Source organism: Anopheles maculipalpis, chromosome 2RL, assembly GCF_943734695.1.
Source record: "Anopheles maculipalpis chromosome 2RL, idAnoMacuDA_375_x, whole genome shotgun sequence".
Taxonomy (NCBI): domain Eukaryota; kingdom Metazoa; phylum Arthropoda; class Insecta; order Diptera; family Culicidae; genus Anopheles; species Anopheles maculipalpis.
This window is the reverse complement of record NC_064871.1, coordinates 76,473,497-76,500,141: the sequence shown is the minus strand read 5'-3', so window position 1 is coordinate 76,500,141 and position 26,645 is coordinate 76,473,497. Positions and strand designations below refer to the sequence as shown.

The window sequence follows — 26,645 nt, the reverse complement described above, 5'->3', positions numbered from 1 at the left end:
TCCGTTAGACACCCTTTAGAGTTTCGTCTATGCTAGGTGGAGTTAGCAAAATAAGAGATGGTGGCAGAGCAAGAATTCATCATTGAGTAATTCATCGAAAAACTGAGCTAATCGCTAGATGATCTCTGGCTCGTAACTGACCAGATCTACATTCTAATTTCGGCAGCAGGTCACCTTAGGTCTGAAGTTATTTCGGTGATCTCGTACCGCGTGGTAAAAACATTCTTCCTTTTCCGTCTGGGTCCACTCTGGTGCTGTCGGGTGCTGTCTCATGTCTCTTAAACGTACCTTCTCTTAATTATTTCTTTTTTAAATCTCTTTCTTGATTGCAGAAACGTATCTTACCTACCACCGACAACAAATCACATTCGATGAAGTTAATTCCATCGTGCGATCAAACGACAAAGAACAAGATCGAATATATTTGAAGCCAAGAGTCTGTAATCTATCGAACAGATACCGACAAAAAGAAAAAGTAGGAGGAAAAAACAAATAACAAGATAAACCATGACGGAATTCCTGCCCCTCTGTGATGTGCTGTTTAATGTAATCTCGCTGGCCGGTTACTTTTGTGACGTTGTGTTTGACGTGGTGCTAGGCTATGCGCTGTACGAGCGGCAAAAGTTTGCCTACTTTGCAGCGGTCATTGTGATCGTATCGTTTTCGCTCGTTATTTCACAGGTAAGTTTGGTGTTTGGTTCTGTGATTTTGAAAAGGCCAGAATGTTAAAAAGATCTTACAAATAATAAATTGTTTTCCCTCACAGATCGTGTCCATCCGATGGTATTTGAATAAGCGAAAAATACGCAATGCTACAGCATCGACCACCGGTCCGCCCGGTTCACAGGACGCGGAAGCGGCCCCAGACAGTACCAGCGGCAGTTTGGAAAAGAAGAAGAAAAAACCAAACAGCCTCACGGCGGCCAACGGACCGGGCGGTGGTATTGGTGGTAGAACCGACGATACCGCTGAAAGGACGGGCAGTGGAGCTTCCCGCACGTCCGAATACAGCCGATACATCGTACTAGCGCTACACTTTACGCAGCTCGGAGTGCTCTGGCGGTATGCGAAACTGTTCGTACCGGTCGATTTGCGCCATGTCAAGCACGAGGTACGCGATCTCTGTATGTTGCGGCTTGTGCACGCATTCTGCGAAGCAGCACCAATGCTACTGCTCCAGCTGTACGTGCTCGTTACACTGCAGAGTGAAGCGCAGCTGGCGGCAACACTGAAGCTAAAGACGCTCGGACACCATCATCATCTGCCGGCCAGTACGGCACTTGTACAGCAAACGAATTTAGCCGAACAGCAGCAGAAAACGTTCCGCGATCTTAACATGGTGTCGGCAACGCTGTCACTGTTTAGCGTGTGCTGGGCGCTAGCTAGCTTTAGCAAGAACGTTCGCCTGCAGAATGTGCACCGGCTGGTGCTGACATGGTTGGGTGTGATCTTTCAATTTCTGTGGCGCCTGGGAACGGTGATATCGCGTGTTATATCCCTGACGGTGTATGCCTCGGTGTACAGTCACTGGGTGTTTTTGGTGATAAGTAAGTGTAGGCTAGAAACGGCTATGCTCGTTAGTTGAATTAATTAACATTGTGCCCTTACAGTACTGCACTGGTTTTCAATGTTTCTGTGGCTGATTTCACCTAAGAACGTGTTTCATGGAGAACGCATTTCCCGGCTTAAGAAGACAACTCTTGGTGGGCTGATTGCGTTCGTGTACATCTTTGCGTATATAAACCTGCAAGAAGTGAGGCATCGACAGAAAATGGTAAGAAACTAATTATCTCAGCTGCATCACGTGTTACAGAGTATCCCAGCAATTTTTGACACTTTCCTATGGGTTTTTTTGCCATGTGCCCAAATATTTTTGTCCTCGTCCGTTAATTAATTAAATTCTTCTTCTTCTTGGCTTAACGACCTCTAAGGTCACGCCGACCATCAAATGGCTTACTGCGACGGGAGTGCGTCAAAAAACCTCGGGACAAGAACAAAAATATCTGGGAACGCGTAAAAATTCTCTAAATACCCTGTGAACAAGTTTTCTGATCATGCATATTTCCTCGCTGCAGCTAACATTCTACGTAGTCATGTTTGCGGAGAACTGTCTTCTCGTCTGCCTGTGGATGGTCGGTGTGTGGCCCAATCGTCCGGAAGGATGGTACCTCGTACCGGTATCGGTTTTATGTAGCTTTGCCGCTGGACTCTTCTTTATGGTCGTTTACTACCGCTACTTTCACGTGCGCCGTCTCGGTTATGAAGCGGGAGGACGTATTTCGGAGAAGTGTTCCGGACACTGTGGAACGGATGGATGCCGCTGTCTAGCGGGACATGAGAACGGCATGGATGGAGTTGGTATGAATGGTGGTGGAGGTGGTTGCAAAGCGGGTGGAGGTATGGGCGGAGGTTTGGGAGGTGGTGGAATGAATGGTGGAGGAGGTCAGAAGTATCCACATGCGATACCGGGTGTGTTTAACTGTCGCTTCTCGAATCCGGTAAATGCAGCCACAAAGCGAAAAAAGAAAAAACCGACCACATTTGTGCCACCGCCTAATTTGGCAATCGCTTCGCAAAACTCGACCGGTGCTGGGGGCGGTATAAATGATCATCCTAATGTGACTAGCCAGTTTCTACAGCATCAAGCACACCAGCAACAGCAACAAGCACAGCAACAGCAACAACAGCAACTACAGCATCACCAACATGCACAATATCTACAACAACAACCTTTGATATCACATCAGCAGCAGCAGCAGGCGCAACAGCAACTACAGCATCAGCAACAGCAGCAACAGTATATGGGCCCAATGGCAATACCTTTCTGGAGACGACCACTGCCACGCTCACATACAGGTGGTTCGAGTGAGAATGAAGGTAGTAGCGTGGGATCGCGAGTTAACATCCAGCAGAAGTTGCAGGAAAAGAAACAGAAACAGCTGGCCGAGCTGAAGATCATCGAGGAAGAGATCAAGCAGGGTAAGCTGGGTGGTCCCGGTGGTACCGGTACCCTCAGCTCGGGCGATGATGGCAAAACCACGCTACCAAGGCAACCGATCCCGCGGGCTAAGAAACACATCGATCTTGATCCGATCGAGTGGCGCACGTCTAGTCCGGATATGGCTGAAATCGTTGCGAATAAGTCCTTTAACGATCTAAACTTGCTGCTAGCGGCCAACTTGGATGATGTTAATAGTTTGAACAAATTCAACAGCAATTACGATCCGATCTACAACAGTTTCGGATTAAACGGGATCAACATATCGGCGTTAGTTAATTTAAAAAGTGCTACTGGTGGAACGAGTGGTTTGGTAGATACCGGTGGACAATCTTCATCCGTACCGGCAGTGGGGCCGGTGGTAGGTGCGGGCAATCGCAACATGTCACCAATTTCTTCACAAATCTCTGCCACCGAAAGTAATTCGCTTACGCGCCAGGTGATGCCCCGGTCGAAGATTTTACCCAACAACATTCCGCGCAATCCGTTCGCTGAAAACTATCGTGGAAATTTTGTAAATCTGTATGCAGATGCCGCTGCCAGTACGCCGGCCGGATTGATAAATGGTGCTGCGAACGGCGGTAATGGTGGGGGTGGGTCAGGTGTACGTGCCCCTTCTATAAGTCCTCGCACGACTGAGATTGCTCAATCGAACCGGGCGATCCTGTACGATGCTCATGGGCGACTGTACACCGATGCGAACCACCCGAGGCAAGTGTCCGGAACGTACAGTAGTACCGAGAATGCCGGTGCTGAAAATCTTCCCTTCCCGTACAATGTTGTGCCACCGCCACGAAGCAAGCTGGACAGTCGAGGAACACCCACCACACCGGTGCAGTCCGGATCGGCTAGTGGTAGTGCGAACAATACGAACAGTAGCAACAAGTCTGGACGCACTGCAACGACGGCAACGATGGCAGCCATTGTGGCGAGTGTTGGCGCGGGAGGATCTTCAGGTGGCACGGTTGGGGCGGGCGGTGCAACCGGTGTGATCAACAATCTTAACAATACCAAGCGCCAGAATATGCAACGCGCCAAAACACCGGAAATACTGCTTGCGCCACACTATCTGGAGAATTCGAGGATTTACTTTGATTGGGTCGCACGAGAGGCGGCCAATTTTAGGTGCGTTTGGTTGAAGGGCGGGAATGCACAGAGGAGGATAAGAGTTAATTTGTTTGCTTTTTATTTACAGATTGCAAGAATCGGAACGGGATCAACCGATGGAAAGCAGTGGAGATGAAAATTTGGATAACTCTGGGTGTGACGATGGACATAATGGACATCATCGGATACCTTCGGACATCGATAGTCAGGTAAGGGGGGTTTTAATCGTGTCCGGGAAACCAGAAAAACTACATATTCCAAGCTACCGCATTACACGGGTAGCCAACAATTTTTGAGAGGCTTTTAATTTTTTTTTTACGTTTTTCAATCAATATCAATGGAATATTTTGATGAAAGTTAAGGTTAACTCTTTTTTTTTTCAATAGTAACTTCTTATTTATTGGCTGTTATATTCTGAAAATTGCACATACGACTTGTAATATAATCATCTAACAGCTGTAAGAACCTTATAATTATGAAAAGCTGTACAAAGTATTTGAATAATTATTTTTAAGGTTTTTCAATTTGTGTCGTATGTAAATTAATAGAAAGCGGAAAAGTTAATATTCATAAAATAAAGCACCACAATTGAATTACGTATAAAAAAGTTAAAAGCCTCCAAAATTTACTGATAAAGATAGCTGTAATATGCTCACATCAAATAACTTTCAAGTCAATCGGATTCCCTCACGTCAATCGTAGAAAAAGGAATTAAAATCGTTTTGGTTACACTATTTCTGCAGGTCTCATTACCCCGCTCGTACACATTGCCTCGCGAGTTTAAGTACTATCGACGAAACAAGGGTCGAAAGGTGAAAAACGAACATTTTATCGCTAGCACCAACAGCAGCGATGGTGACGTAGACAGTGGAGATGATAACGAATCGGAGCGGCTATCCAACCTGTCCTCTAGCTCGCAGCGACGGGTGAAGAATGCTACACCCTGCACCAATCTTTCTAACGGACATCATGTATCGCCACTGCAGCAGCAGCAGCATCAGCCGCATCCCCAACAGCCACTTCCGCGCCAGAGGATGAACAATCTGAACAAAAGCGTTGCTCCTAACCAACCCTCGATTAGTGCTTCGATGGCGATGATGTATGCAGGTGGTTCGGGAGGACAATCACCAAGCGGTACGATGCTACATGCGAATGGGCAAGCAATACCACCGGTGACGACTTCTCGACAAACGTTGAATGCAACGCCTCAAAATCTTCACCAACCGCCTCTACCCCAGCATGCTGCCGTTGCGCTAGCGAACGGCTACAATTTAACGGGCAGTGGTGACCGAAGCAGTCCTGCTATGCCGGCTGCTCTGCTTTCAGGCAGTGACGGTAGTCCGGTAGGAATGCCAGGCAAACCAGGTGCGGTACATAGTTTCGATCTGATTAGTGGTGTAGAAGCAGTAGGAGCCGCACTACCACCGTACCATGCTGGAGGAGCAGTGGGCAATGGTGGAGGCGTAGCACGACCGACCCGCTTCCGAATGTACGGCACCAAGAATGGTATGGTGCGGCACGAAACTAAGCTCTAGGAATAAAAGTACCAGCCAGCCAGGGGGATGGATATTATTGGGTTGTATATTATTTGCAACACTCGTAGGTAGCTAATTTATTTTTTCCACACGCAAAGTGTACGCCGTACACTTTGGTTTGTGTTTTTACATTTTTAAATTAACCACCATTATACTGAATTTACTCCTCAACGTACTCTATGTGGTTAGGAGTCGATAACGATACACGTGCTGGGTGTAAAATAACGTTGTGATATAATTTAAACGCGCCATCACGTCGTAACGAGCATTATGCGGTCACATTATAAGCTACCGTAGCGGCCTTTTTATTAAGACGAAAACAAACAAACAAACAAAAAATCATTTTCACACAATTCAGAGACTGCCAAGCGTGTTTCATTGAGGACACGGATATGTATTTTTGTTGATGAGGTTAAAATAGCGTGCTGGAGGGAAAAATGACATTGTACATTGAAGGGCGATTTTAAGTGATTTTTAGCAGCATAGACATATGAGATTGTAATTTATATGATGACTAGGGAAATGTGTTTTAATGTTGTTTTAACGCAAATAAACAAACTAAACTATTTTATTTTACTTCGATGAGAGATTCTTCTCTTTTTGGACTTTTTTTTTTAATTTCCACCTTCAAGGCTTGAAAATATACCTTACTTCTATAGCCAGCTACTCCGGGTAGGTAGGATGACCGTAGGAGTTTACATAGGAAAAATAGGATCATAGGAGTTTGCATTTCCCCCGATAAGAAAGCTACACCACGGGAGGACGGTCCGGATGGGATTTGAAACCCGGTCCTGCCGTTCTCGCCTTCTGAGAAGATTAGGGTTTGCTTATAGGAGTTTTTTTCGATCGAATATTGATTAGACTTTGACCGCTTTCAACAAAATGTGCAATTCCAATTTAAAAATAATGGAACAGAATTTCTGACTGTTTGAATATTTCTGACGTTAGCTCGCCCGCTGTCAAAAGCCGTCCCACACAAATGTGCGTACCTGCGAGTTGTCATTGACAGCCGAGTTTGACAGCTTGAAGCGAAATTTGCGTCCGCCAGCCAGCCACCACAGCTCTTCTGTTTTTTCGCAATTCACAAGCTCTTCACGTACTTGCAACCCACAAACGGCGACGGACAACGGTATCGTACGTACGGGGCTCCGTAAGCCGGATACTGTCGTGTTCCGTCCCAGTGCGGCTTCCATCTACGGGACCACCCTTCCTACCAGGCGTGTTTACCTGCGAGAGCTCGTGTGTGAAACTTTGTGCGATTAGTGCGCCGTAACGTGAGGGAAAGGAAGCATTAAGCAGTGCGTAAAGAAGGTGTTAGGGGCGAAAGGGGAGGGGGCTTTATAGTTTTTTTTTGGTGAAATCTCTACCGAATCACCAGACAGTGTGTGGTTGCTGCACGCGTGAAGAAAGTACCGGCGGATCCCTTTTCCGCATCCGGACACGGTTCGTTTCCGTGGTACCGGGCGGTGAAGCACATTCGAGGCAGTTCCATTCCGTCCTACGCAGTTGTATGCCAAGGCAAAGCTGCGAATCATCATTATCATCAGCAACACACACTAACTCCCTGTCCGGTTGAGAAATGGCGGAGAAAGCAGCAGTCACAGCAGCCGTTCCGGTATCGCTACCACCAGTGGCCATTCCTGCACCAACAACGACAGCAGCACCAGAGGCAGTAGCAGCGGCACCCGCAGTAGCCGCAGCAGCAGCAGTGGCAACTACTCCGCCAGCTCAACAGAAGTTATCGGAATCGGACGATTTCACGGATAACTCGGCAGAGGTAAGTTTGCCCAAAAAGCGTCAGGGAACCATGATTTCCTTGGTAACCTGCTAGCAACGGAAATCATGGCTACGATTGTGTTGAGAACTGACTTTAGAAGTGAACAACAAGTGAATTGATGGAAGAATCGGGCAGCAAAACACTTCTGCCAAAGGGCAGATGTTGCACAACAGTATAAACAAACTTGACCTTTTTTCTTTGCAGCATCCACTCCCCCCTTGGTGGGCAGGAGGTATGCCAAGATGCAATAATTGTATGTCGAAATAATACTCGCGTGTGAGGAAGTGAGGAATATGTGCGGTTTTAAAGGCCGGCTCAGGGGTCTTGTCATGCGTTCTGAGCGTCTAGCGTCTTGAGCTATCTTGTAACTCCTACGCGCGAATACTTCAGATGGGAATTGAAAACGGATTTACTCTTGCCAGCAGAGACGGATTTAGCCTTTCTGAGGTTTTGAGTCTTTGTAATTCAACATCCCATGATCGGGGGGCAAAGGCGAATTGAAGACCTTTGCTGGAATGTATATCTGGGCCTATCTGTGGCGGAATAGATATCCGAAGGGGGTGGGGGAGTGGTCTCTCTGGCGGTAGATATTGGGGCCCCATCCATCCGTCAGTATTTACAGGGTGGTTGTATTTACTGGTACTAGCACTCGATACCGGCTCGTAGACGCGTTTGGAAATCGTTGCTGGCCGCACGCACAACTACCGGTATTTCGTCTCATATCTCAGAAAAACCTTCTCTTGAATTCGTCCAAATTCAAATGTTTGATGTCGTCCAACTTTCCCCGCATATACTGAAGTTCAACGGGTTCAAATTTGGAGAGTCTCTGGGGACCTCGAATAAGTGTATCACTCCTACGATTCCACCTTGTAAAACAAACAATTCGTTTCGAGCTTCAGCAGGTGGCCCCACGCGGCCTCTCAGTCCGCCTTTGGTTGCGAGAGATTTTCTGTAATTGCGAGCTTTTTTATTTATTTTTTCCCAATATTTTACTACACGCGGTGGAAGCATGTATTGATTATTTTCTATAATTTTTTAAAAAATTATAACTCCATATTCCTTTTTTTTACCGTTGACTGAATATGCATTTATTGCGATAAACGATCCGTTTCACCTGTGAAGGCGGTGATGCTTGCGCTGTACGCTGATCGATCTGCGCGCTGGGAAATTAGAAAATTCACCCTTGCCGCTGAAGGGTGGCAAGGCTGGAAAGCGCAGTGAATTGGGGTGTTGTTAACGGTGCAATTAATTCGATTCGGCACCCCACTGATTCCTTGGCGATTGTCTGTCCGGCTAAATTGGGTGGAGAAAAATCAGAGACATAAAAACAGTCTTTCTTTGCCACAAACACACGCGCGCTCGAACGCATGAAACGGAAATGCATGGAAGGTGAAAATACCGAAATTTCTCCTTTCGTAGAAGAGGCCCGTACAAGTTAAGAAAAAGCGTCAAACGACAGCGCGGCATTTGAGATGCGTGTGTGTGCTCTGGATGCCAATTGGCAAACGATTTTTCCTTCGTGGAAATTGATATGCAACCGAGCTGTGTACTAGTAGCAGCTGGTAGTAGTGAAAGGCATTCGAGAGAGCAGCTAGATTGAAGCCGGCGCCGATGCGTTTACATGCATGAATGGTCGATGGACCTACAGAGGACAGTGCGGCGTGGCGCTGTTTTGGCCACCAACGCGATAGCTTATTTCAACCCGCGTTCGCGTCTATTGTTCGCGAAGTCTAACTGTGTGTGCTCTCGGCAGGAGAGACAAATGGTGCAAGCCGAAAGGAGAGTATGGTTGCAGGATGGATCGTTGGTTCGTTCGCTCGCTTGGTTGATCTATAAAACCGATCGCGCTACGCTTGCTTGGGTTTTTCATTCGGTTTTCTGCACCTTGCTTATTGTGCCGTCTCTGTTTGCGCCGGCGCTAACGATTGCACATTCCGGGAAAACTAGCCGGGCTATCGAAGGAGTATTTTCAACCAATTAGGTTACCTCGCTTTTCCATTGCCATTATCTACCGGACGGAGGATGGAGCCGCTCCGTGGTGGGCTTTGCTTTTTGAGGGGAGAGTTTTCCGTTTTTGGAGCTTTTTTAAGGTTTGAAAAACATATGGGCACTATTGAGTTTTACGTGAATGGAGCTTGAATGGCGTTGTGTAAGGAAATATAAAGAATTGTGGACTTGAATAGCTTTTGGAATCGATCGTTTAGGGTGGTTTGGCGACAGCGGCTTCAAACAGCAGGAACGGGGTGATACTTGATATCAAGAAGTCCAGTAAGCCATTCGATGGCCGGAGTGACCCAGTGGATAGTTAAGCCAAACAGAAGAAGAAGCTTTAGCTTCCTTTGCATACGGTTTTGGCGGAAGTTCCATCATTACACCATTGAAGTTTTCCTGCACGCTATAAAGCTGATTTAAAGGGCTTGGTAGCTGAGGCGGTATGCTCAGCAGCTCACTAGAGTGTTGAGTGCATAGTTAAGGTCATTGTAACATATTTTTTCTCTGGGAAGGTTCCTTTCATGGGCACCCTGGAACCACCAGGATTAGTGTGAGATTCCTACTCATTAAATACCTCTTCGTTTTTAGTGAGGTAGGTAGGCCATCGTGAAGGACGGCATAGTAGTTAGGAGAGGCCGTTCATTACTAAATTGAAAAAAGTCTCCTTGTGGCTTGGACCCTCCAAGCCCTGGTTCAGCAGGTTAGACTTTATCTTCAGGATAAATTCGATATTGCATCACGCATCTCCACAACATATGCTCTGCGATATGGGTGATTAGGTCCACATCAGTCATCTTTGAAATTTTCGCCAGCGTTAGCGGTAAAGCTTATAGAGCTCGTTATATTGGCCGCTACGCTAGTGTTCTTTTACAGAAATTTTTCTTCTTGCTTTGGTAGTATAACCTCAAGCCGCCGTGCCTCAATGTTTTATATTTTTTCGTAGCATAATATCCAGCTCTGTGTAGGAGGGACTTCTACACAAAAAGGCCCCATAACCTCTCGGACGTAACTAAGAAGTTTTCACCTATTTTCAACTGATTTATTTCAGAAGTAAGACGTCGAAAACCGGTGTTAGAATGGAAAATTTTCCTTGGACTGTAGAATGACCGATTGACAGGTAGCAAGCATCCTTGCGCGAATCGCGACTTGAAGGCGATGTTAATTTTTATTCAAAGATAGATGATCTTTATTATTATTTATAAATTTATTTATATTTTATTATTTATTTATTTATTTTTTATAAATAAATAAATAAATAAATAGATCTTTTGGTTGATTTGGACCTCAAAATAATGTTTTCTATATCACGAGTGTATGATAGGATCTGGATTGGATAACAATGATTCATTGGCGATTGTAAGTCAATGCTAGTTCTTCATCAAACTTCCCCTGGCAGATGATATAAATTAATGAGACATTATTACAAGCCCATTAAAATTCCTCGAGAGACGAATGAAGTCAAATGATTCGCAAATCACAAATAATTCACTGCCTTTGCCGATGTTGTTATTAAGGGGTAAAGCTTTGGCATCCTCATCCTCAAGATTGAAATAGATAACTTAAGTCACAAATAGTCAAAACTGTTGGCAACTATTATTATCGGCTTCTAAAGGAATTTATTCTTCCTTTCCTTTTTTACAGAACACAAAAGAGGCAAACCAAGAGGACACGTCGCAGCAAAGCGGATTGGCGACGGTCGAGTCCGAATACGATACGGCCTCAGATTCACCGTCGGACGGTGGCGAAGAGGAAGACGATGAGGAAGATTATGAGGAGGAGGAGAGTGGTGGTGAGGAGGAAGAAGATGAAGACGACGAGGATGACGATGGTTCGGACGGGACGGAGGACGATGGCACGGAGGAAGAGGAAGATGAAGACGACGTGATCGAGGTGTTGGAGCGCCAGAGTGGCGACGGTCAGGAGCAGGATTTGGAGAACCGTCGAAAGGTGGACGACGATGAGGATCGCAGCAACCCGCAGTACATCCCGAAGAAGGGCACGTTTTACGAGCATGACGATCGTACGGCCGAAGATGATCTGGATGATTCGGGGCTGGATGGTGACGATCAGCGGTCGAAGCGCAACGACGATGGTCTCGGCGATGGGATGGGTGATTCGCACGGCGGTGGCGGTGGTGGTGGTCCCGGTAGTGGTGGAGGCGGAGGAGGCGGTGGACTCGGCGCTCCCGGGATGTACGGCGGTGAACGGCGTGGTTCGGAGAAGGGCGGAAGCGGAGCGGGTGCAAAAGGTGCGAAGAAATGGCAAGCGTCAACCGATCGATGGACACACGATCGGTTTGATGAGAGTGAGCAAGCGCCTAAATCGCAAGCGGAACTCGTTTTTGCGTATGGGTACGATATACGGAGCGAGGATGGTCCGCCAAAGGCGCGTAGGAAGCGTCGTTATGCACGCGGTCCGAATCGATACACGCGCAATTGGGAGGACGAGGATGCGTACCAGAAGTCGTCGAACGCGGAACATCATCAGCGACATAAGAAGGTGCCACGGCCGGAAGAGTTTCCAGAGCTGGGAGGTGCGAATGGAAAGAGCGGACGAGCGACGGGCCGGGGACGCAATGGACAGAAAAGTGGAAGCTCGATCGCCGGTGGAGTGGATAGGCGAAGAGAGTCTGGGGCGACGGAAGGTGGTCGAACTAGATCATCAGATATGCGACGATCGGGCGGTCAAGATCGATCGATGGGTCGATCGGACAGGGTGCGTTCAGGAGATTGGAGTACTAGTGCAGCGGCTGGGGAACGTGAAAGGGATCAGGATCGTGGTGCGGACTGGGATCGATCGGAGTATGGGGGTAGTGGTGGTGGTGGTTCGCTACGATATCGCAACGAAGATCGTGGATCACGCAATAACTACCATAACAAGGAGAACAAGCTGAGCGGTGCGAGGAACAGTAAAGAGAAGGATTACAAGGTGATCAACTCGTTACAGTTCAAAAATCAAGCCAGGAACAAAAATATGGAGGGTGGTCCAGGTGGCAATGGTAGTGCGTCTGTTGCAGGACCAATGCAGGGATCAGGAGCAGGTTCAGGACTGCCGGACAGTAATCCTGGTGGAGCTCCCATGATGCATAGTAACAGTGCTGGTGCACTTTCCGGCAGCAGTAATAGCAACAAGATGAACAACCATGCCACAGTACAGCATCAGCAGCAACAGCAGCAGCATAATAGTTCCAACAGTCCTAATTCCGGTGGCATGGCGAACGATCGTATTCACCACGCGGAACAGAATCAGCAGCAGGGTAGAATGATGAATGTAGTAACTACATCGGCTTCCCTTGGGTCTGTTCCAACGTCTGGTGCCCAGCAACACTACGGACACCATGCGTCGTCATTGGGACAAATGCAGCAGCAGCAAATGCAACAACCAACTCAAAAGCTGAAACAAGGCTATCTGGAGGAAGATCACTCAAAGTACGCAGTTCCTTTGTATGCCGGATCATCAGCAATGGATCGAATGCAGCCCAATGTGGCATCCGGAGCTGGTGCACCAGCTGTTGGCAATTTGCCGTTGAATCAGCGATCTCAAATCTCACCTCGAGCAATTGTAGCTCAAACACCTCCATCGGCACAAGCATCAGAACAAGTGTCTTCAGATCGTATGGCTGTGCAAATTGAGTACCAGTCAATGCAGGGAGCTGGCGTGCCGCAGGGTTACGGTGGTCAACCACGTTCATTAGCAGTTCAACAGCAGCAGCAGCAGCAGCAACAGGTGTCAAACCAAATGCAACATCAGCAGCAACAGCCGATGCTACAAACGGAGGTTCCTCGCAATACGAAGCGTTACTCGACTCAGCGACAACGATCTGCAATGGAAAATGCTGCCAATGCTAGTGCATTGCAAGCTCAGCAACAGCAGCAGCAGCAACAACAACAACAGCAGCAACAAGCGGCAGCGGCAGCAGCAGCTGCAGCAGCCTCTATGCACGAGCAACAGCAGATCTTGCAGCATCAGCAAATGTTACGACATCAGCACGAACAGTTGGCCCAACAAAACAAACAAAAACAGGTTTACGCCCAGCAGCAACTTCCCCAGACGGGACCCACTCCTGGTGGTCTACCAATGACACTTCAAGCCACCGATTATCATGGAGCCGTGAACAAGCCACCACCACCACCGACCCAAGGCGCACCGGGAGGGCAAAATCCAGCGCAAGTGCAGTATCATCAGCCGACGGCTCTCTACTACACTACGGCCACTGGTGCTGGTGGGCCACCTCCGGGTGAGTACGTAACGGCAGCAGCACCCGGTGGTCAGCCGCAGCAACCACCACAGCAACCGACTCAGGCTCCGCCACCGCCCCAAGCACAGTATGCACCTCCACCGTACGCCACTCAGGGACCTCCACCGCCACAAGCAGCCTCCTACATGCAGGGTCCAGTGCCGACCCCCAGTGCCTACTTGCCTGCTCCACAACCTGCCAGTGTTCCAGCCGTTCCACAGCCACCGACTGGTGTGCCTGGTGGAGCGCCACCACCTCCAATGAACTTTGTGCCCGCTCTAGGGCCACCTCCCACGGCTCCGGCGCCAGGTGTTAGTCCGGGCCAATATCCCGGACCGGCCGCATACGCTACCAGTTTCCAGACAGGAGGGTACGCACCAGCGGTCGGTGTTGTGCCGCAAGCTGTGCCGGGTGGTCCTCCCCCACCAGCAGTCGTTGCCGGTCCACCTACCGGAGGACCCGGTGGACCTCCACCAACAGCTCTGTATCAATCGTCCGGTGGAATCACGTACTATGCACCCCAGACGCAAACACAAGCACCAAGGCCGCTGCGTACCGGGCGAAGGCCAACAGCCGCTATACCAATTCTGGCACCTCCGGATCGAAAGCCTGCTGGGACCTCGACCGCACCAAGCGCTGGTGCAAACAAAACGTCCACCACACGCACAACAACGGCGGCGGGCGATTCGAATGAATCACCTGCAGCTGATGTGGTGGCGAACAGTGCGGATGCTTCCTCGGGTGGTACTGGGGCATCGGTGGATAGTGGAGAAAACATCGATCATATTCTGGACAACATGTTTGTTCAGCGTCCCCAGTACCAGCCACCGTCAAGGAAGAGTCCTTCACCGGCACTGGTACCTGCCGCAACAGCTCAGCAACAACAGCAGGGTTCCTTCTTGGCAGGTACAGAAACTGCAAACGGTGCCTCCGAGCTTCGCAACGATGGTGGTTCTACTGGTGTAACCGATGGACAAGAATCGATGGATAACATTGGAGAATCTGTCAAGGTGAACCTTTGTTTTTTTTTTCTTGGTCGAACAATAGTAAAACGTAGTCTACACGAAACGCAACTTGCTGCCCAAATTTGATTTTTTATCTAAATACTGTCGATTTTTAACACATTCCCGAATAAAAAACTCACTGTATTTTATTCACAAAATCAGAGTTGCGCTTCGTGTGGAACGGTTTTAACAATCGTGTATGTTTACATAACTTCTCATTTGATCTTCCAGAAAATGTCCATCCAAGACACGGATAAACTGTCCATCTCCTCCGGCAGCTTAACGGTGGAGGGCAAAGAAGTTGCGACCGGTATCATCGAAACGAGCGTGCCCGTACAGCCAGTTGAATGACGATACTAAAAACGGAGTGTAGCTGATTTTAAGGCTTAAGTTTGTTGCTTGCCAGAGGAGTTATAATTTACAGGATGAAAGAGGTTACACTCGAACGGGAGTTTTATTGTGAGAATTGTGTAGTAAGTATTGTACTTCCTCTTTGTTTGAAGTAATACTTGTTGCTGTTTAAGCCGCTGCTTTCGTTCTTGAATCGAAACGCTTACAAATTTTACTATTTAATTGAACATGAACACTATCATGAACTTTTTTTTTTTTTTTGAAGCGGAATTGAAAACCTTTCAATTGCTTAAAGTTTAATCATATCATGAGATCCGCAATCATTTCACTTCATTCATTACTACCATCCCACAGAATGGTTTGTTTTGGATGATACGCACTTGTCAAGGTATTGGCAAGTCATCTTTTTATATATTTTTGTCCTGCTTGTCTTCTTCAATAGAGGTGGCATTTTGGAGAAGGATTGCAATAACACTCGATTGTGTAAATTGGAACAATTTAATGCAAAGCAAGTTGAACTACAAGATCTATATTAAGATAAGCAATTGTGTATAGGAAAAAAAACAGAAAACAAATTCCCCCACTTAAAACAGTCACGAAATTTTCTAGCATTCTTAGGCAAAGAAACATCAAAAGGAAGTTTCCGAAGTAATGAAACGCCAATGAATACACCACCTTCTATATTCCTGTTTTTTTATACTCCTTTCATCAAGCAATACGGATTTCATCATGCATCGGAACCAACAAGCTTGGACTGCTAGTAGTGTTGAGTAAAAATGTTTCAAAAATATTGTATTTATAAAACGACGAAATCGTGCGGAACTGCGATTTCGGCATGAAAAGGTGTGTGTGTTGTAGCAGTAGTAGTAGTAACAGCAGAGCGAATACCAGAGTTTGAATTAAAAAAAAAACACGAAAACATATAAAGTCATTATTTAGGAATGGAAATAAACCGAAAAAAGCCCGAAAACCAATGATCGATTAGAATTTTATAGCAGCAAGAACAACCGAACGTACCGAGAGAAAGAAGAGGTATCTACATTAACTACTACATGTTTCTGTGTCGACTGGCGTGTGGTAAAAGTCACCCATCAGATCAGTTGCACCGGAAGATAGGTCGGTTTTTCCCATACTTCTAATGTTTCTTTGTTTATATTTATTATACAAGCGTTTCAATTTGACTAGAGTATGTGCCTTTCTCAACTATGGCGGTGAGTAAATTGTGCCTTGTCGGCCAATATCTTACGCAGTGTGTCTTCCCGCTGACGAAGTCGACGTTGGAGCTGTTCCTGTTCCTGTTGAAACCGTTGGTGCAGTGTTTGGAGCTGAAGATCGCGCTGCTGGAGTTGTTCCTGCAGTGTGCGTATGTTTTGCCAGGCGTCCTGCAGTTGATCTTTGCGCTGTTCTGATCCTTTACCCCAGCTGATCATGGTTTTGAGGCGTTGCTTCAGAATTTCCTTCGATTGTCTCGTGCGCTCGAGTGTTTGCTTTAGTGTGGTATTTTTACCCATGAGAATTCTACAAAAGATAGGGTGAATAAGTTCGAAAGATTGCGTAAAAATTGATCTACAAAAAAGACACTCACTCATTGATTTCCTTTTGTCGTTCGTAGATATGTTGCTGTTGCTGATAATCTTGTCGCAGTTGTTCGAGTTCTGCTGTCTTTTGCTGGAAGTCAGCTTTGATTGTTTCCGTTTCTTTTGCTGATCGCGAGCGCTCGTTGTGATGCTGTAATCGTAGCTCTTCCAGGAGTCTGTAATGAAGTTAGATCAGCTAATCTGGTCGGTTTCAGGCTTTAGATTTTATCCATACGTACTTCTGACATTCCTTTAAGCTATCTGCCACCACTTCTGGATTCTGGTTTAGATTTCTTAGCGAGGTAAGCTCGCCCTTGGAGCGTGAATATGCCTCCTGAAGTCGCTCAATGTCCAGATTCTGTGCTTGTACTGCAAACAATAAATTGTTCGAGTTTTTAATGCTTAAAGTAGTAATTGAAGCAACCTTTCCTATACCTTTCTGCTCGTAACATTTCAACACCTCCACCAACTTTTCTTTGGCCAGATCGGCACGCTTTCCCTGCACCTCTGCCTTACTTCGCAACACGTCCACCTGTGCCTGCAGGCGTGCCTTTTCCGTTGCCCATCCGGTCTGTCCCGCACGCACTTCTTCCGTCATCTTTTGCAAGGCTTCATTCTCTTCCAGCACTTTTTTCAATTTGCCCGTAAAACTGGCCAGCTCCGATTCGTACTGCTGCACAAGATCCGTCTTTTCGGCGATAGCTTCCTCGTACGCGTTCAGCAGCGGACCAAGCGTGTGTGAATTGACCGGTCCCCAGTTAAGATTGTCCTTCGCTCCACCGTACGTGCTGTCGACGAAATCAAGCTTCGGAATGCTGGTCTTACCGTCCCGTATCGTGTCCTGATAACGTTCAATCTGTACATTGAGCCGGTACACCAGAATCTTCATCATTTTTATATCATTTCGTAAGTCGGAATTCTCCTTTACCAGCTGACATCGCTCAGCGTCGGACGAAGCACAACGATCGCAACTCTTTGCTTGAATCGTTTCGAGCGTGCGAAGGTTTTGTACTGCTTGCTGATATTCCTTTTGCAGTTTTTCATGTTCCACCGCAAACTGATTGTTGCATTCGAATACCGCGGTAAGTTTCTTGATCAATTTCGCAATCTGTTGATCCTTTGAGTGAATGATCTTTTCTGTACTTTTTCCTTCCTGCGAAATGATTGCAGTGTGTGATTTTGAAATGGGATCCTCGTCGGAATCGGATTCGATAGCTATATCGGCAGCCGTTAGATCGTCCACGCTTTTACTACGGTTCACGATCGTTCCGGAGTGCGTTACAGCACCATATGCTCGAGCTTTCCGTTGAGCACGACGCTTGTGAAACTTTTTGGCAGGGACAAATGCATCATCCCGACTGTCGATGGTGTCGGCTGGCGTGTGGTAAAAGTCACCCATCAGATCAGTTGCACCGGAAGACGATGATAGGTCGGTTTGGCCAGCGAACAGTTGTGAGACTATACGGAAAACGGGTTCTACGTTGTGACGCTTCGGCAGTCGGGAGCACATGTTCCGGTTGTGTTCATTTTAAGGGATGTCATTTTAAATTGCTGCAGGAAAAATAGCTAAACAAATCAATCATTCCAAGTGAGGTAGTATCCTTGACCTATAAACTAATGCAAAAAATTATGGCGATAGTCTGCAGGCATGTGAACATGATGAGCTTACTGCTTAGAAAATCTTAACGGTTATTATACTTAAAAAAAGATTTATTGAAGAAATTAAAACATGAAATAAATCTTTTCTTTATGATTCTTAAAATTTGGGCTTTGATTCAAATTGGTTACCAAATCAAAAAGTAGGTCGGCTTTGGTGTGAGGGAACTGCTTTATAGAATCGCAAAGACAAGAACAGGGAACCTGTGTAGCTTACCCCACAGCACGAGGAAACACCCCTAACAACATCCAGCAGGAAGAAAATAACAACAACAATCACATTACTTCAGCACTTGGCAATGCTAATCTTTACGGCGGGAAAACCGATACTCTATACACATTGCACATCCGACACCGAACTGAAATCGATAGGAAATCACTAGAACGCGAACTAGAATGGAAAATTAACTACACCCAACGTTGGCGCGTGTTTCATTGGTCAAAAGCGCGTGAAAATTCGTTCAGCTAGTAACAAAATGTCAGCAGCAAATAAACAAACAAACAAAGTGTCCCGGTTGCGATGGTGGAGACCGCAAACGCAGCGGACACCAGTGCTAGCCAAACCGGGTTCGAGCAGTTACTCAAGCGAAACCGAATGAAATATTTCCACAGCGTGCGCGAAGCCCCGCTTTTGAATTGAAAATGATGTGGACATGATATTTACGGGAATTTCAGTGGAATTTATTAGAATATGGCTTATTATGTCGTAAAAATAGGTTCATCCAAGTGTGAAACGCAAATATCCATTTTTAAATCCCCTTGAACTAAATTAATTGCAAAACTGCAATCCACTTGAAACATTTCACTTTCGTTGCACACCGCATGTTTATTGGGTCGACGTAGGGTTGCTTTACTTTTTAGTACGAAACCTTTCCATCGAACGGCGTTAAAAACTCACGCACACAGCTAAACTGCGGCAAAGACCGTCGATTCTCTTTGCAGTTTGACAGTATGCCTTGGATTTTGATACGAGCAAGCACTGTGTGTATCATCTCTCCCAACACGCCAGAGAAAGAAACCTCCGTAGAACTTTTGATCCAAAAAAGCTGATAAACCAAGAAAACTGGAACTGTATTGCACGTCCTAGAGGCGATTGCAGAATTTGCCGAAGTAGTGCAAAAATCATTCCTTTCTTCTTTTGTGTGTACCGTGTATAGTAGCACGGAAACAACGCAGAGGCGCCGTGAAAAAAAGTAGTTGGATCGTTTGATAAGATTGCACCGCGTTCTGTACAGCAGCACCGTGGTGCCAATGCCGTGTGCTGTATTGGTTCCGTATGGTGTGTATGTTTGCAGATAGAAAATTTGAAACCATTTCCGTAGTTCACCGAGAAGTATCATAAAATGTGGTGAAATTGTGATATGGAAGCCGTTTTTATTGTTGCGAATCGGGTGAGTGAGCGCGTTCTAGGGAAAGTTCTATATGGTGCAGGGAAACCCCGCACTTATCCAAGATATCCATGGCGTTTGTGATTTGTGCACGAATTTAGTGAGTGAAAAACGTCCAATTTGTATCTTCTAAATGAAAAAAGCAAAGGGCAAACGTAACGCCGACGCTCGATGCTGGAAACCGGCTTGAAGCCTCGTATAAAAAGTGTACAAAAAGCCGAAAATAATAGCAGCTTAGAACAAACCCGAAGTGCTGGATCTGATTATTGATTTTCTGTGAATTTTCTCTCACTCTCCTGCGGTGTGGCTTTTCTACCGTTTCCACATAGCGCGGGTGGATGTGTGTGTGTGTGTGTGTGTTAGTGCGCCAATATGAAAAGATACCGCCGGAGTGAGGTAAAATAGAATTAGAATGAAGGGGCGTCGTAGGGTGGGAAGGTGGCGTCGACACTGTGCAATTGGCGCAATGCTGTTCTCCAGCTACAAGTAGTGGGGGTGGGAGTGTGGTGTGGCAAACAGAAGAATCGTTCCAGGAGGATTGTAGTGCGTAACCATTGTTTCTTCCACGTAATGTCTAAATAGAAGTATCGGTGGAAACAGCATGATAACGATGAAAGTGTGAGAGAGAAAGAGAGAGGGATTGCGATAAGTGATAAGACGAAAGCGTGTTGTAGCTGTCAAACGCGATGCACGTTGTTGTCCAATTTTGCTCTGATGTCGGATGTCTACGATTTGGCGTAAAATGGAGTTGAAACTGGTTCGTTGCTAGTGGCAACGATTAGCGGCTATAAACAATTGTTTCCTTATCAAGGTAAGTGTCAACCGTGGATGAAAAAAGTTATGAATTTGTCAAGCATTTGTTTACGTTTTTTTTCTTTATAAACAGTCCATCAGGGGCGGCCCGGTAGTGTAGGTGACCGCGGCGCCGGTCTTCAAATGGCTGGACCGGGGCCCATCCGGGCCGTCCCCCCGTAGTGAGGACTGACTTACCTCCCTACGTAGTATTCATAATTCAATACGGCCAGGCCGTTCTAAAGAAGAAAAAAAATAGGCCTTCAACAAAACGTAGCGTATTTTTGGCAATTAATGCATTAATTTAATACCAAGACTTTATAATATTCCTAGAGGATGGATGCATATTCATTTTGCTATGCTTATTCTATTGGAACTAAGCTTGAATGACGCCTAAGGAACTGTCTGTAATCGGTTGGAATACAGCCTGCGGAATTGGTAGGTGTTTATCCTCAAGCATTCCTCCGAATGATTATTCAGATCTTGATTTTTTTTACTTAAAATATTGACATCAGGGCGGCCCGGTGGTGTAGGCGTCAACGGCACCGGTCATTACAAGGCAACACCGGAATTCAAATCCAGTCTGGGCCGTCCTCCCGTAGTGAGGACTGACTATCCAACTACGTGTTATTGGCATGCCTAGTATCTCATTCGATGGCCGGCGTGGCAGAGAAGGACGTTAAGCCAAAAAGAGAAAAATGGTCATCTTTGAAATTTCATTCATTTCATCAAAAGCAAGTAAATCCCCCTTTATTTTCAAAAGCAAGTAAAGGGGGCGCGCGGTTGTAAGGCTATAACGGCGCCAGTCTGCATATGACAGCACCGGGCATCAAATCCTATTCGGACCGTGAGTCTGAGGACTTGACTATCCAACTACGTGGTATCAGCAAGCTCAAGAAACCATCCAAAGCTGGCGTGACCAAGTAGATCTTTCGTTGAAGTCAATAAAATGAAAAAACCATAAAGATTCCACATTTATGTACCATTGATGAATTTGTTTTAGATTTTGTATAAAACTTCGCTTCGATATTGCTGTCGGTAGTATTTGGGGCAACTATGCCCATGGGGACGACATAAAAGAGCTTTTGGGTCGTCAGGTTTTGTCTTTCTCATAACATGGCCAGCCCACCGGAGCCTGGTGAGCCCAATTCGCTGCTTGATAGTGAGATTACCGTACAGCTCGTAGAGCACGTTATTGTGCTTCTTCTTCCATCTTCAGAACATCTTCCTGTCGATCGATTTTGAATAGAGTCTGTAGTGGTCATTATGCTTCTTTAACAGTTAATCCCTCAAACAAACCATATGTAATCACAAATCGAGTAAATCTGCATTATGGCTTCGAATCGTAATAATAATGACTCAATGCTCTACTAGGTCTCGTTCGGGCTATCGATTGGGTTACTACACTTGCTAATAATATGTAGTTAGGTAGTCTGTCAGCCTCACTACGGGGGAACGGTCCAGACGGGATTTGAAGCCGGTTCTATTCTTGTGTGGCTCGATGGGTTACTCTTTAGTTCCAAAATGCGAACCGATTTGAGGTGGATATGTAATTCTTCGCGTAATTGAATCAAATGAATACTTGGCCCTTTGTTTTACTCGCCGCCCTCCGATACGAGTGGCAAGAAGCGATACACATTTTAAATTACCAGTGCCAGTGCCCTTTAGTCATGTTTGTGGGGTGGTGGTACGATGTGAGAGAGAGAGAGAAAGGACAAAAGAGAGCATAATTCTCTCCCAGCAACCCGGTGGCCACGACCGCCGGTATACGCAACGTCAAACTGTGGCCCGAACTAAAAAACCCGAGAACTCGTTCTACGGGTGTGCGTGTGTTTTGTTTGTAATCAGCCTGTTTTCTAGTAGTGAGCGGAAGGGGATAGCAACGGATGCAACTTGAAGGGAAGCTGATGGTCGTGTGGTGCAAATACAAACAACGGTGCAACTGTGTGTGACTGACCTACAGTGGCGGACGACGATGATGATGGATGGATGGCCAAAAAATGAAAAGGCAGTGCGCCGCGGTTTCTTGCCGAAGTGGGGGATGCGCTAGCTGGATTGCGAGAGGGGTCTGCCAGGGCGTAGAATCCGATCCGATCCGATGAATGAATGTGTAAAAAGTACTGTACCGGCGAAGAGCAGCAAGGCAGAAGAATTCCCTCCCCATTGAAGAAGCCAGGAAGCAAATGAGCATGATTCATCATGGATTCCTTCCGCTGTCTTTTGTGTGGGGAAGGTTCTTTTTTTGTGTGCCTTCTCTTCTCTTCACGAGCTTCTTTTGATCGGTCCGTTGGGCTGCTTCTTTTCAACAGCAGCAACCAGCAACTACTGTAGACTTTTGGATGATTAACGATGGAGTGAAGCTAATGTACCGGTTTTCTGGTCTTTTTTTGATATTGGACTAAAGAAATCAAGAAACTGTTTAGTTCATCATAACTTAACCAATAATTTCTTATATTATAATACACATTTTTATCATCACAGATAGTCTATAGTCATATTTTAGTCATATGTCAGCAAACTCCTTTCTGCAGTCATAAAAGTGAGACAAAAAACGAGTAGTCGTTAAGAGATGCAAGACATTCACAACCATGAACAACCACTGAGAAGCCTTTAGATCGCATAAGATTTGTTCAAAAATAGGGTAAATTTACTTGGAAATTTATGGTGGAAAATGTGAGCGATGAGTACGGTCCGCCGTATCAGCATAAGCCGGTGGTGATGACGATGTGTGTTCTATACTGCTTCAGGTCGTGGATGTGTAATTCACCCCTAAAGCAACATTATTTCATGCTCACCGCGGTGTTCCATCGTTGAGAGCGAGAAACGGTTGAGATAGAGGGTTGGTGAGAAAGTGTACGTCAGCTGTGTGGCGTTTTTAAGGGTGTAATCTGTCCAGAGGGATATTATTTAGTTCTGTTATGGATGTATGCAATAAACTATCTGGAATTTTATATTTTAAAAATTTAAAACATTTTAAACAGAAAAATTTTCTGTTAGCAGTCTGTCGGGTTGTATGGTATTAACTATTTGTTTCTTATTTAGACCACCTTTTCCATGATTGCTGATAACCTAACCATTGCTCTATGCAGCAGAGTCAGCTAAAACACAATACTGTTTTTAGTCCCTTTGAAAATTTATCTCAAACTCAGTGTTTTGTTCTACATCCTTGGCATTAGGATCGCCAGAGGTATTTCGGATTGCCAATTTTTGGTTTTTGGTGGACGTACTTTTGTAGGACGGTTCTACGTAGAACGATTATTTAGTGAAAAATGAGTTGGTCGCTTGTGTATTGTTCAAAAACGCTCAGACAATTACCTTTTCGTCGCTCTTTCTACCTTGAGAATTTTTGTCGCTTATTTCTGCTATATCTATTTTAATCAGAATCTTTCTCAACGTTTGGCCGGATGTGTACAGACAGTATGATCCAATGTGCAGACCTGGCTCTCACCAACTATTTCTTGCCTTCAAATCAAGGAAGGATGCTATCTGGGAAGCTCGTATCCCCCGAATGAAGAGGTAATCGCCGAATCTGATGCCTGTCTTGAGGCAAAGAACAATTCGTACTACAAAAATGGTAACGAAAAGTTGGAAGATTGCTACAATCGATGTATCTCTCTTGAAGGGGATGCATGTTGAACTTATACAGAGTTCCAATTTGTCAAGCACAGTAAAATTAATTCGTACTTTTAATTCAACTAAACATCAGTTTATTGTAGAATACAACCTTATGCCTCGGGCTGCAGCAGTTTGCTCTCGTGAAAAACGTGTTTCCTTCGCAGGTTGCCAGCTCCGGAGAGCGAGCGAACCCGGCCTGAACTGAAACGAAGAGAACGTGCCTGTGTTTTTACTTATGCTACACGGTCCCCCGGTGGCCTGCATGAAAGCTCCATCTCGCAGCTCTATCGCGACCGAACCGCGCTACGAGTTTGACGTTTGGCTGTGCTGCTGCTGCTCGCGTGTCGATCCCGCGGGGCGTATCGACGACGACGCCGCGCGCGCATTGTCTTTCTAGCAACGACATACGAAACACACACAGTGTGCCTTCTGCTCGTACCGCTAATCACATTGCAAGTGAGCGAAAAGAAGCTACCGAAGCAGAGAGCCACCACAACACGCAGTACATAAAATAGTAACACCGTGGCCGGTAATCGGTCACTGTTGTGGGTCGGTTTTTTTTGTTGTTGTCGTTGTTGTTCTGTGTTAGATAATAGTTCCGAACGACACTTTCGAAGTTTTTGTGTCACTCTTTGGTATGGTATGTCTTTTTTGCGTATTTATTTATCGAGTGCAAAAGGTGTGCAGAAAGAAATTGATTGTGCAGTGTTGTGCCGGTCCCCCCGTCCTCGGAAAGTAAAGCATTTCCACAACAAAATCGGTTTTACTGCTAGCGTAGGATTGTGTGTGTGTGTGGGGGTTTTTGGGCAGGGAAAAAACATGCGCAGTGTTCGTGTAGTCGGGTGTGAGGAAAAGTGCACTGGTTTGCGGTGAAAATGAAGGCCTTCGAAGATGGTCTTGTGGGCCGTATGTGGAGTGAAAAATTATGTTTTCGTCGTGGAAGACGATTAGTAAATGAAGAGTTGAAGAAACACACAGTAAGTTTTGAGACTTGTGATGAGTTTTAAATTGTAAAAATTAATTTTCTCGGTAAGTTTCTCTTAAAACTAGAGTAAGGGAAGTTACCTTTATATTAAAAATTTTAAATAGCTAAAAACTTCGCTGTATTGTGGAGAAAATCAACAAAAAACGAGATTCATTGCACCCATCTGCATTATGCATTTTTGATTGTCGTATGCGCGTGTATGTGTTGAGTGCTATCAAACTGTACAAAATACGATACAGACAAGCAGGAAAACCCATCATCAACTTCTCTAAGGATGTATGTATGTGTGCCCTTTTAACGTCGTTGCAGTTTTGTGAATGAAACAGGAAAAAAAGGGGGAAAATAGGAGCACCAGCACGACGAATCCTTCGGTCCGGGAGTGGTGTGCCGCCTCTGGTAAACGTGACCCGTATATTTATGGCAGGGGGAAGTACGCTTCCCATTGCAAGCCGGAAATGACTTCATTTTTTGTGTCACTCGACAATCAATCATTAGACAATTTTAAGGTTTTTCAAAATTTTGGTGCCATAAAGATTCACCTTAAATTACCCTTTTACTATTTTTAATACTTGTTTCTACATGGCTTTAACAACATAAGCAAAGAAAAGGCGGGAAAATAACTATTTTTAGTTAGACAGAACCTTTTGACTCATCTACTGTACTTCCTTGGCTAAGAAATTCGCGTCGCTGACGGACATGTGACAAGTCAATGAAATTAGAAATTGCTTGCAAATTGTTTCGCGCCTATTGTTCACGAGCTGTTGCAAACTACCCTTTGCTGATTCATCCTTAGTGGAAACGATTTTCCCATACGAGAAGCGTTTTTATCTGCACGTCTGTTAAGTTTGCAATTTGTTTTGCTCAAGTTGGATGATGAAGAATGGTTAAATTATTACATTATTTGAAAAAAAATAAATGCTGCTCAATACTACCCCATTGCCTCAAGAGTAATGACCTTAATTTGAAGTCAAACACCAACTTAACGTCGCTGACACTAACACACGCCGGTCTTTCTGCAGCAATACACCATCATATACTATTCTTAGTGTAGTACAACAGTGCTAAACAAATTGCTGTTGCGTAAAACCGTTTCAAGTCGATTAGTGGAAGCCTGTGAGGGATTTATCGGAAGGTTGTCTGTTGCCTGCTCGGACGGTTCTGGTTGCAAAACTTCTCCCGTCCTACAAAACCTCTACTTTCTGCACCTTTTGTACATCGATGGTTGTGTGAGGCGTCGCGAAAAGCGGTCGTCCGGTTAATCGTCAACGACGCCACCCTTTTGCTTCTAAATGGCGACAGTTTTACGCGTCGTAAAAAGTCGTTGGCTGGTTAGGCGATGTGTGTCTTCCCGAAAGCTCTACAAGGTAGTAGAGTTGAATATACAGTATTGGACAAAACAAGTGCAACTCAAATAGAACAATCATAAAAAGGATCAGCAAATTTCAAATTTTCGAAATAGAAAACGGGACACTTACTGCAGTTGACGGTTCAGGTGTTTGCTACATGTTTATTGGAGCAATCAGCTGTCAAATTTATAGATTTGACAGCGAGTGTTTTGTGAACAAGAACCATTATGTGTTGGTCAAAACAAGTGCAATTTCTCGCTTCTTTGAATTATTATCTCTACCAGC

At 45.6% G+C, this 26,645-nt stretch overlaps 3 protein-coding genes across 3 annotated transcripts; 2 read left to right on the top strand and 1 right to left on the bottom strand.

Moving 5' to 3' along the window:
• The first annotated feature begins 503 nt into the window (after nucleotides 1-503).
• On the top strand, nucleotides 504-5,651 carry LOC126567785 (uncharacterized). The gene is made up of 6 exons (XM_050224084.1): nucleotides 504-681; nucleotides 767-1,547; nucleotides 1,611-1,774; nucleotides 2,076-4,123; nucleotides 4,194-4,314; nucleotides 4,849-5,651. The coding sequence occupies exons 1-6, from the start codon at nucleotides 508-510 to the stop codon at nucleotides 5,638-5,640; spliced, it is 4,080 nt and encodes a 1,359-aa protein (XP_050080041.1). The 5' UTR covers nucleotides 504-507; the 3' UTR covers nucleotides 5,641-5,651.
• A 1,534-nt stretch (nucleotides 5,652-7,185) lies between these two features.
• LOC126567796 (AT-rich interactive domain-containing protein 1B) lies at nucleotides 7,186-15,011 on the top strand. The gene is made up of 3 exons (XM_050224097.1): nucleotides 7,186-7,417; nucleotides 11,051-14,656; nucleotides 14,882-15,011. The coding sequence occupies exons 1-3, from the start codon at nucleotides 7,220-7,222 to the stop codon at nucleotides 14,999-15,001; spliced, it is 3,924 nt and encodes a 1,307-aa protein (XP_050080054.1). The 5' UTR covers nucleotides 7,186-7,219; the 3' UTR covers nucleotides 15,002-15,011.
• A 1,189-nt stretch (nucleotides 15,012-16,200) lies between these two features.
• LOC126568073 (protein Cep89 homolog) lies at nucleotides 16,201-18,126 on the bottom strand. The gene is made up of 4 exons (XM_050224484.1): nucleotides 17,014-18,126; nucleotides 16,818-16,947; nucleotides 16,587-16,754; nucleotides 16,201-16,519 (listed from the first exon to the last, which is right to left on the bottom strand). Exons 1-4 carry the CDS (start codon nucleotides 18,086-18,088, stop codon nucleotides 16,201-16,203), a joined length of 1,692 nt encoding a protein of 563 aa, XP_050080441.1. The 5' UTR covers nucleotides 18,089-18,126.
• Nucleotides 18,127-26,645: the final 8,519 nt, after the last annotated feature.

Coding starts and splice junctions, on each gene's coding strand:
- LOC126567785 (XM_050224084.1), top strand. CDS start 508: ATGACGGAATTCCTGCCCCTCTGTGATGTGCTGTTTAATGTAATCTCG. Junction 1,548..1,610: donor CTGGGTGTTTTTGGTGATAA/GTAAGTGTAGGC, acceptor GTGCCCTTACAG/TACTGCACTGGTTTTCAATG. Junction 4,315..4,848: donor CTTCGGACATCGATAGTCAG/GTAAGGGGGGTT, acceptor CTATTTCTGCAG/GTCTCATTACCCCGCTCGTA.
- LOC126567796 (XM_050224097.1), top strand. CDS start 7,220: ATGGCGGAGAAAGCAGCAGTCACAGCAGCCGTTCCGGTATCGCTACCA. Junction 7,418..11,050: donor TCACGGATAACTCGGCAGAG/GTAAGTTTGCCC, acceptor CCTTTTTTACAG/AACACAAAAGAGGCAAACCA. Junction 14,657..14,881: donor ACATTGGAGAATCTGTCAAG/GTGAACCTTTGT, acceptor TTGATCTTCCAG/AAAATGTCCATCCAAGACAC.
- LOC126568073 (XM_050224484.1), bottom strand. CDS start 18,088: ATGTGCTCCCGACTGCCGAAGCGTCACAACGTAGAACCCGTTTTCCGT. Junction 16,948..17,013: donor GAAATGTTACGAGCAGAAAG/GTATAGGAAAGG, acceptor TATTGTTTGCAG/TACAAGCACAGAATCTGGAC. Junction 16,520..16,586: donor CGACAAAAGGAAATCAATGA/GTGAGTGTCTTT, acceptor TATCTTTTGTAG/AATTCTCATGGGTAAAAATA.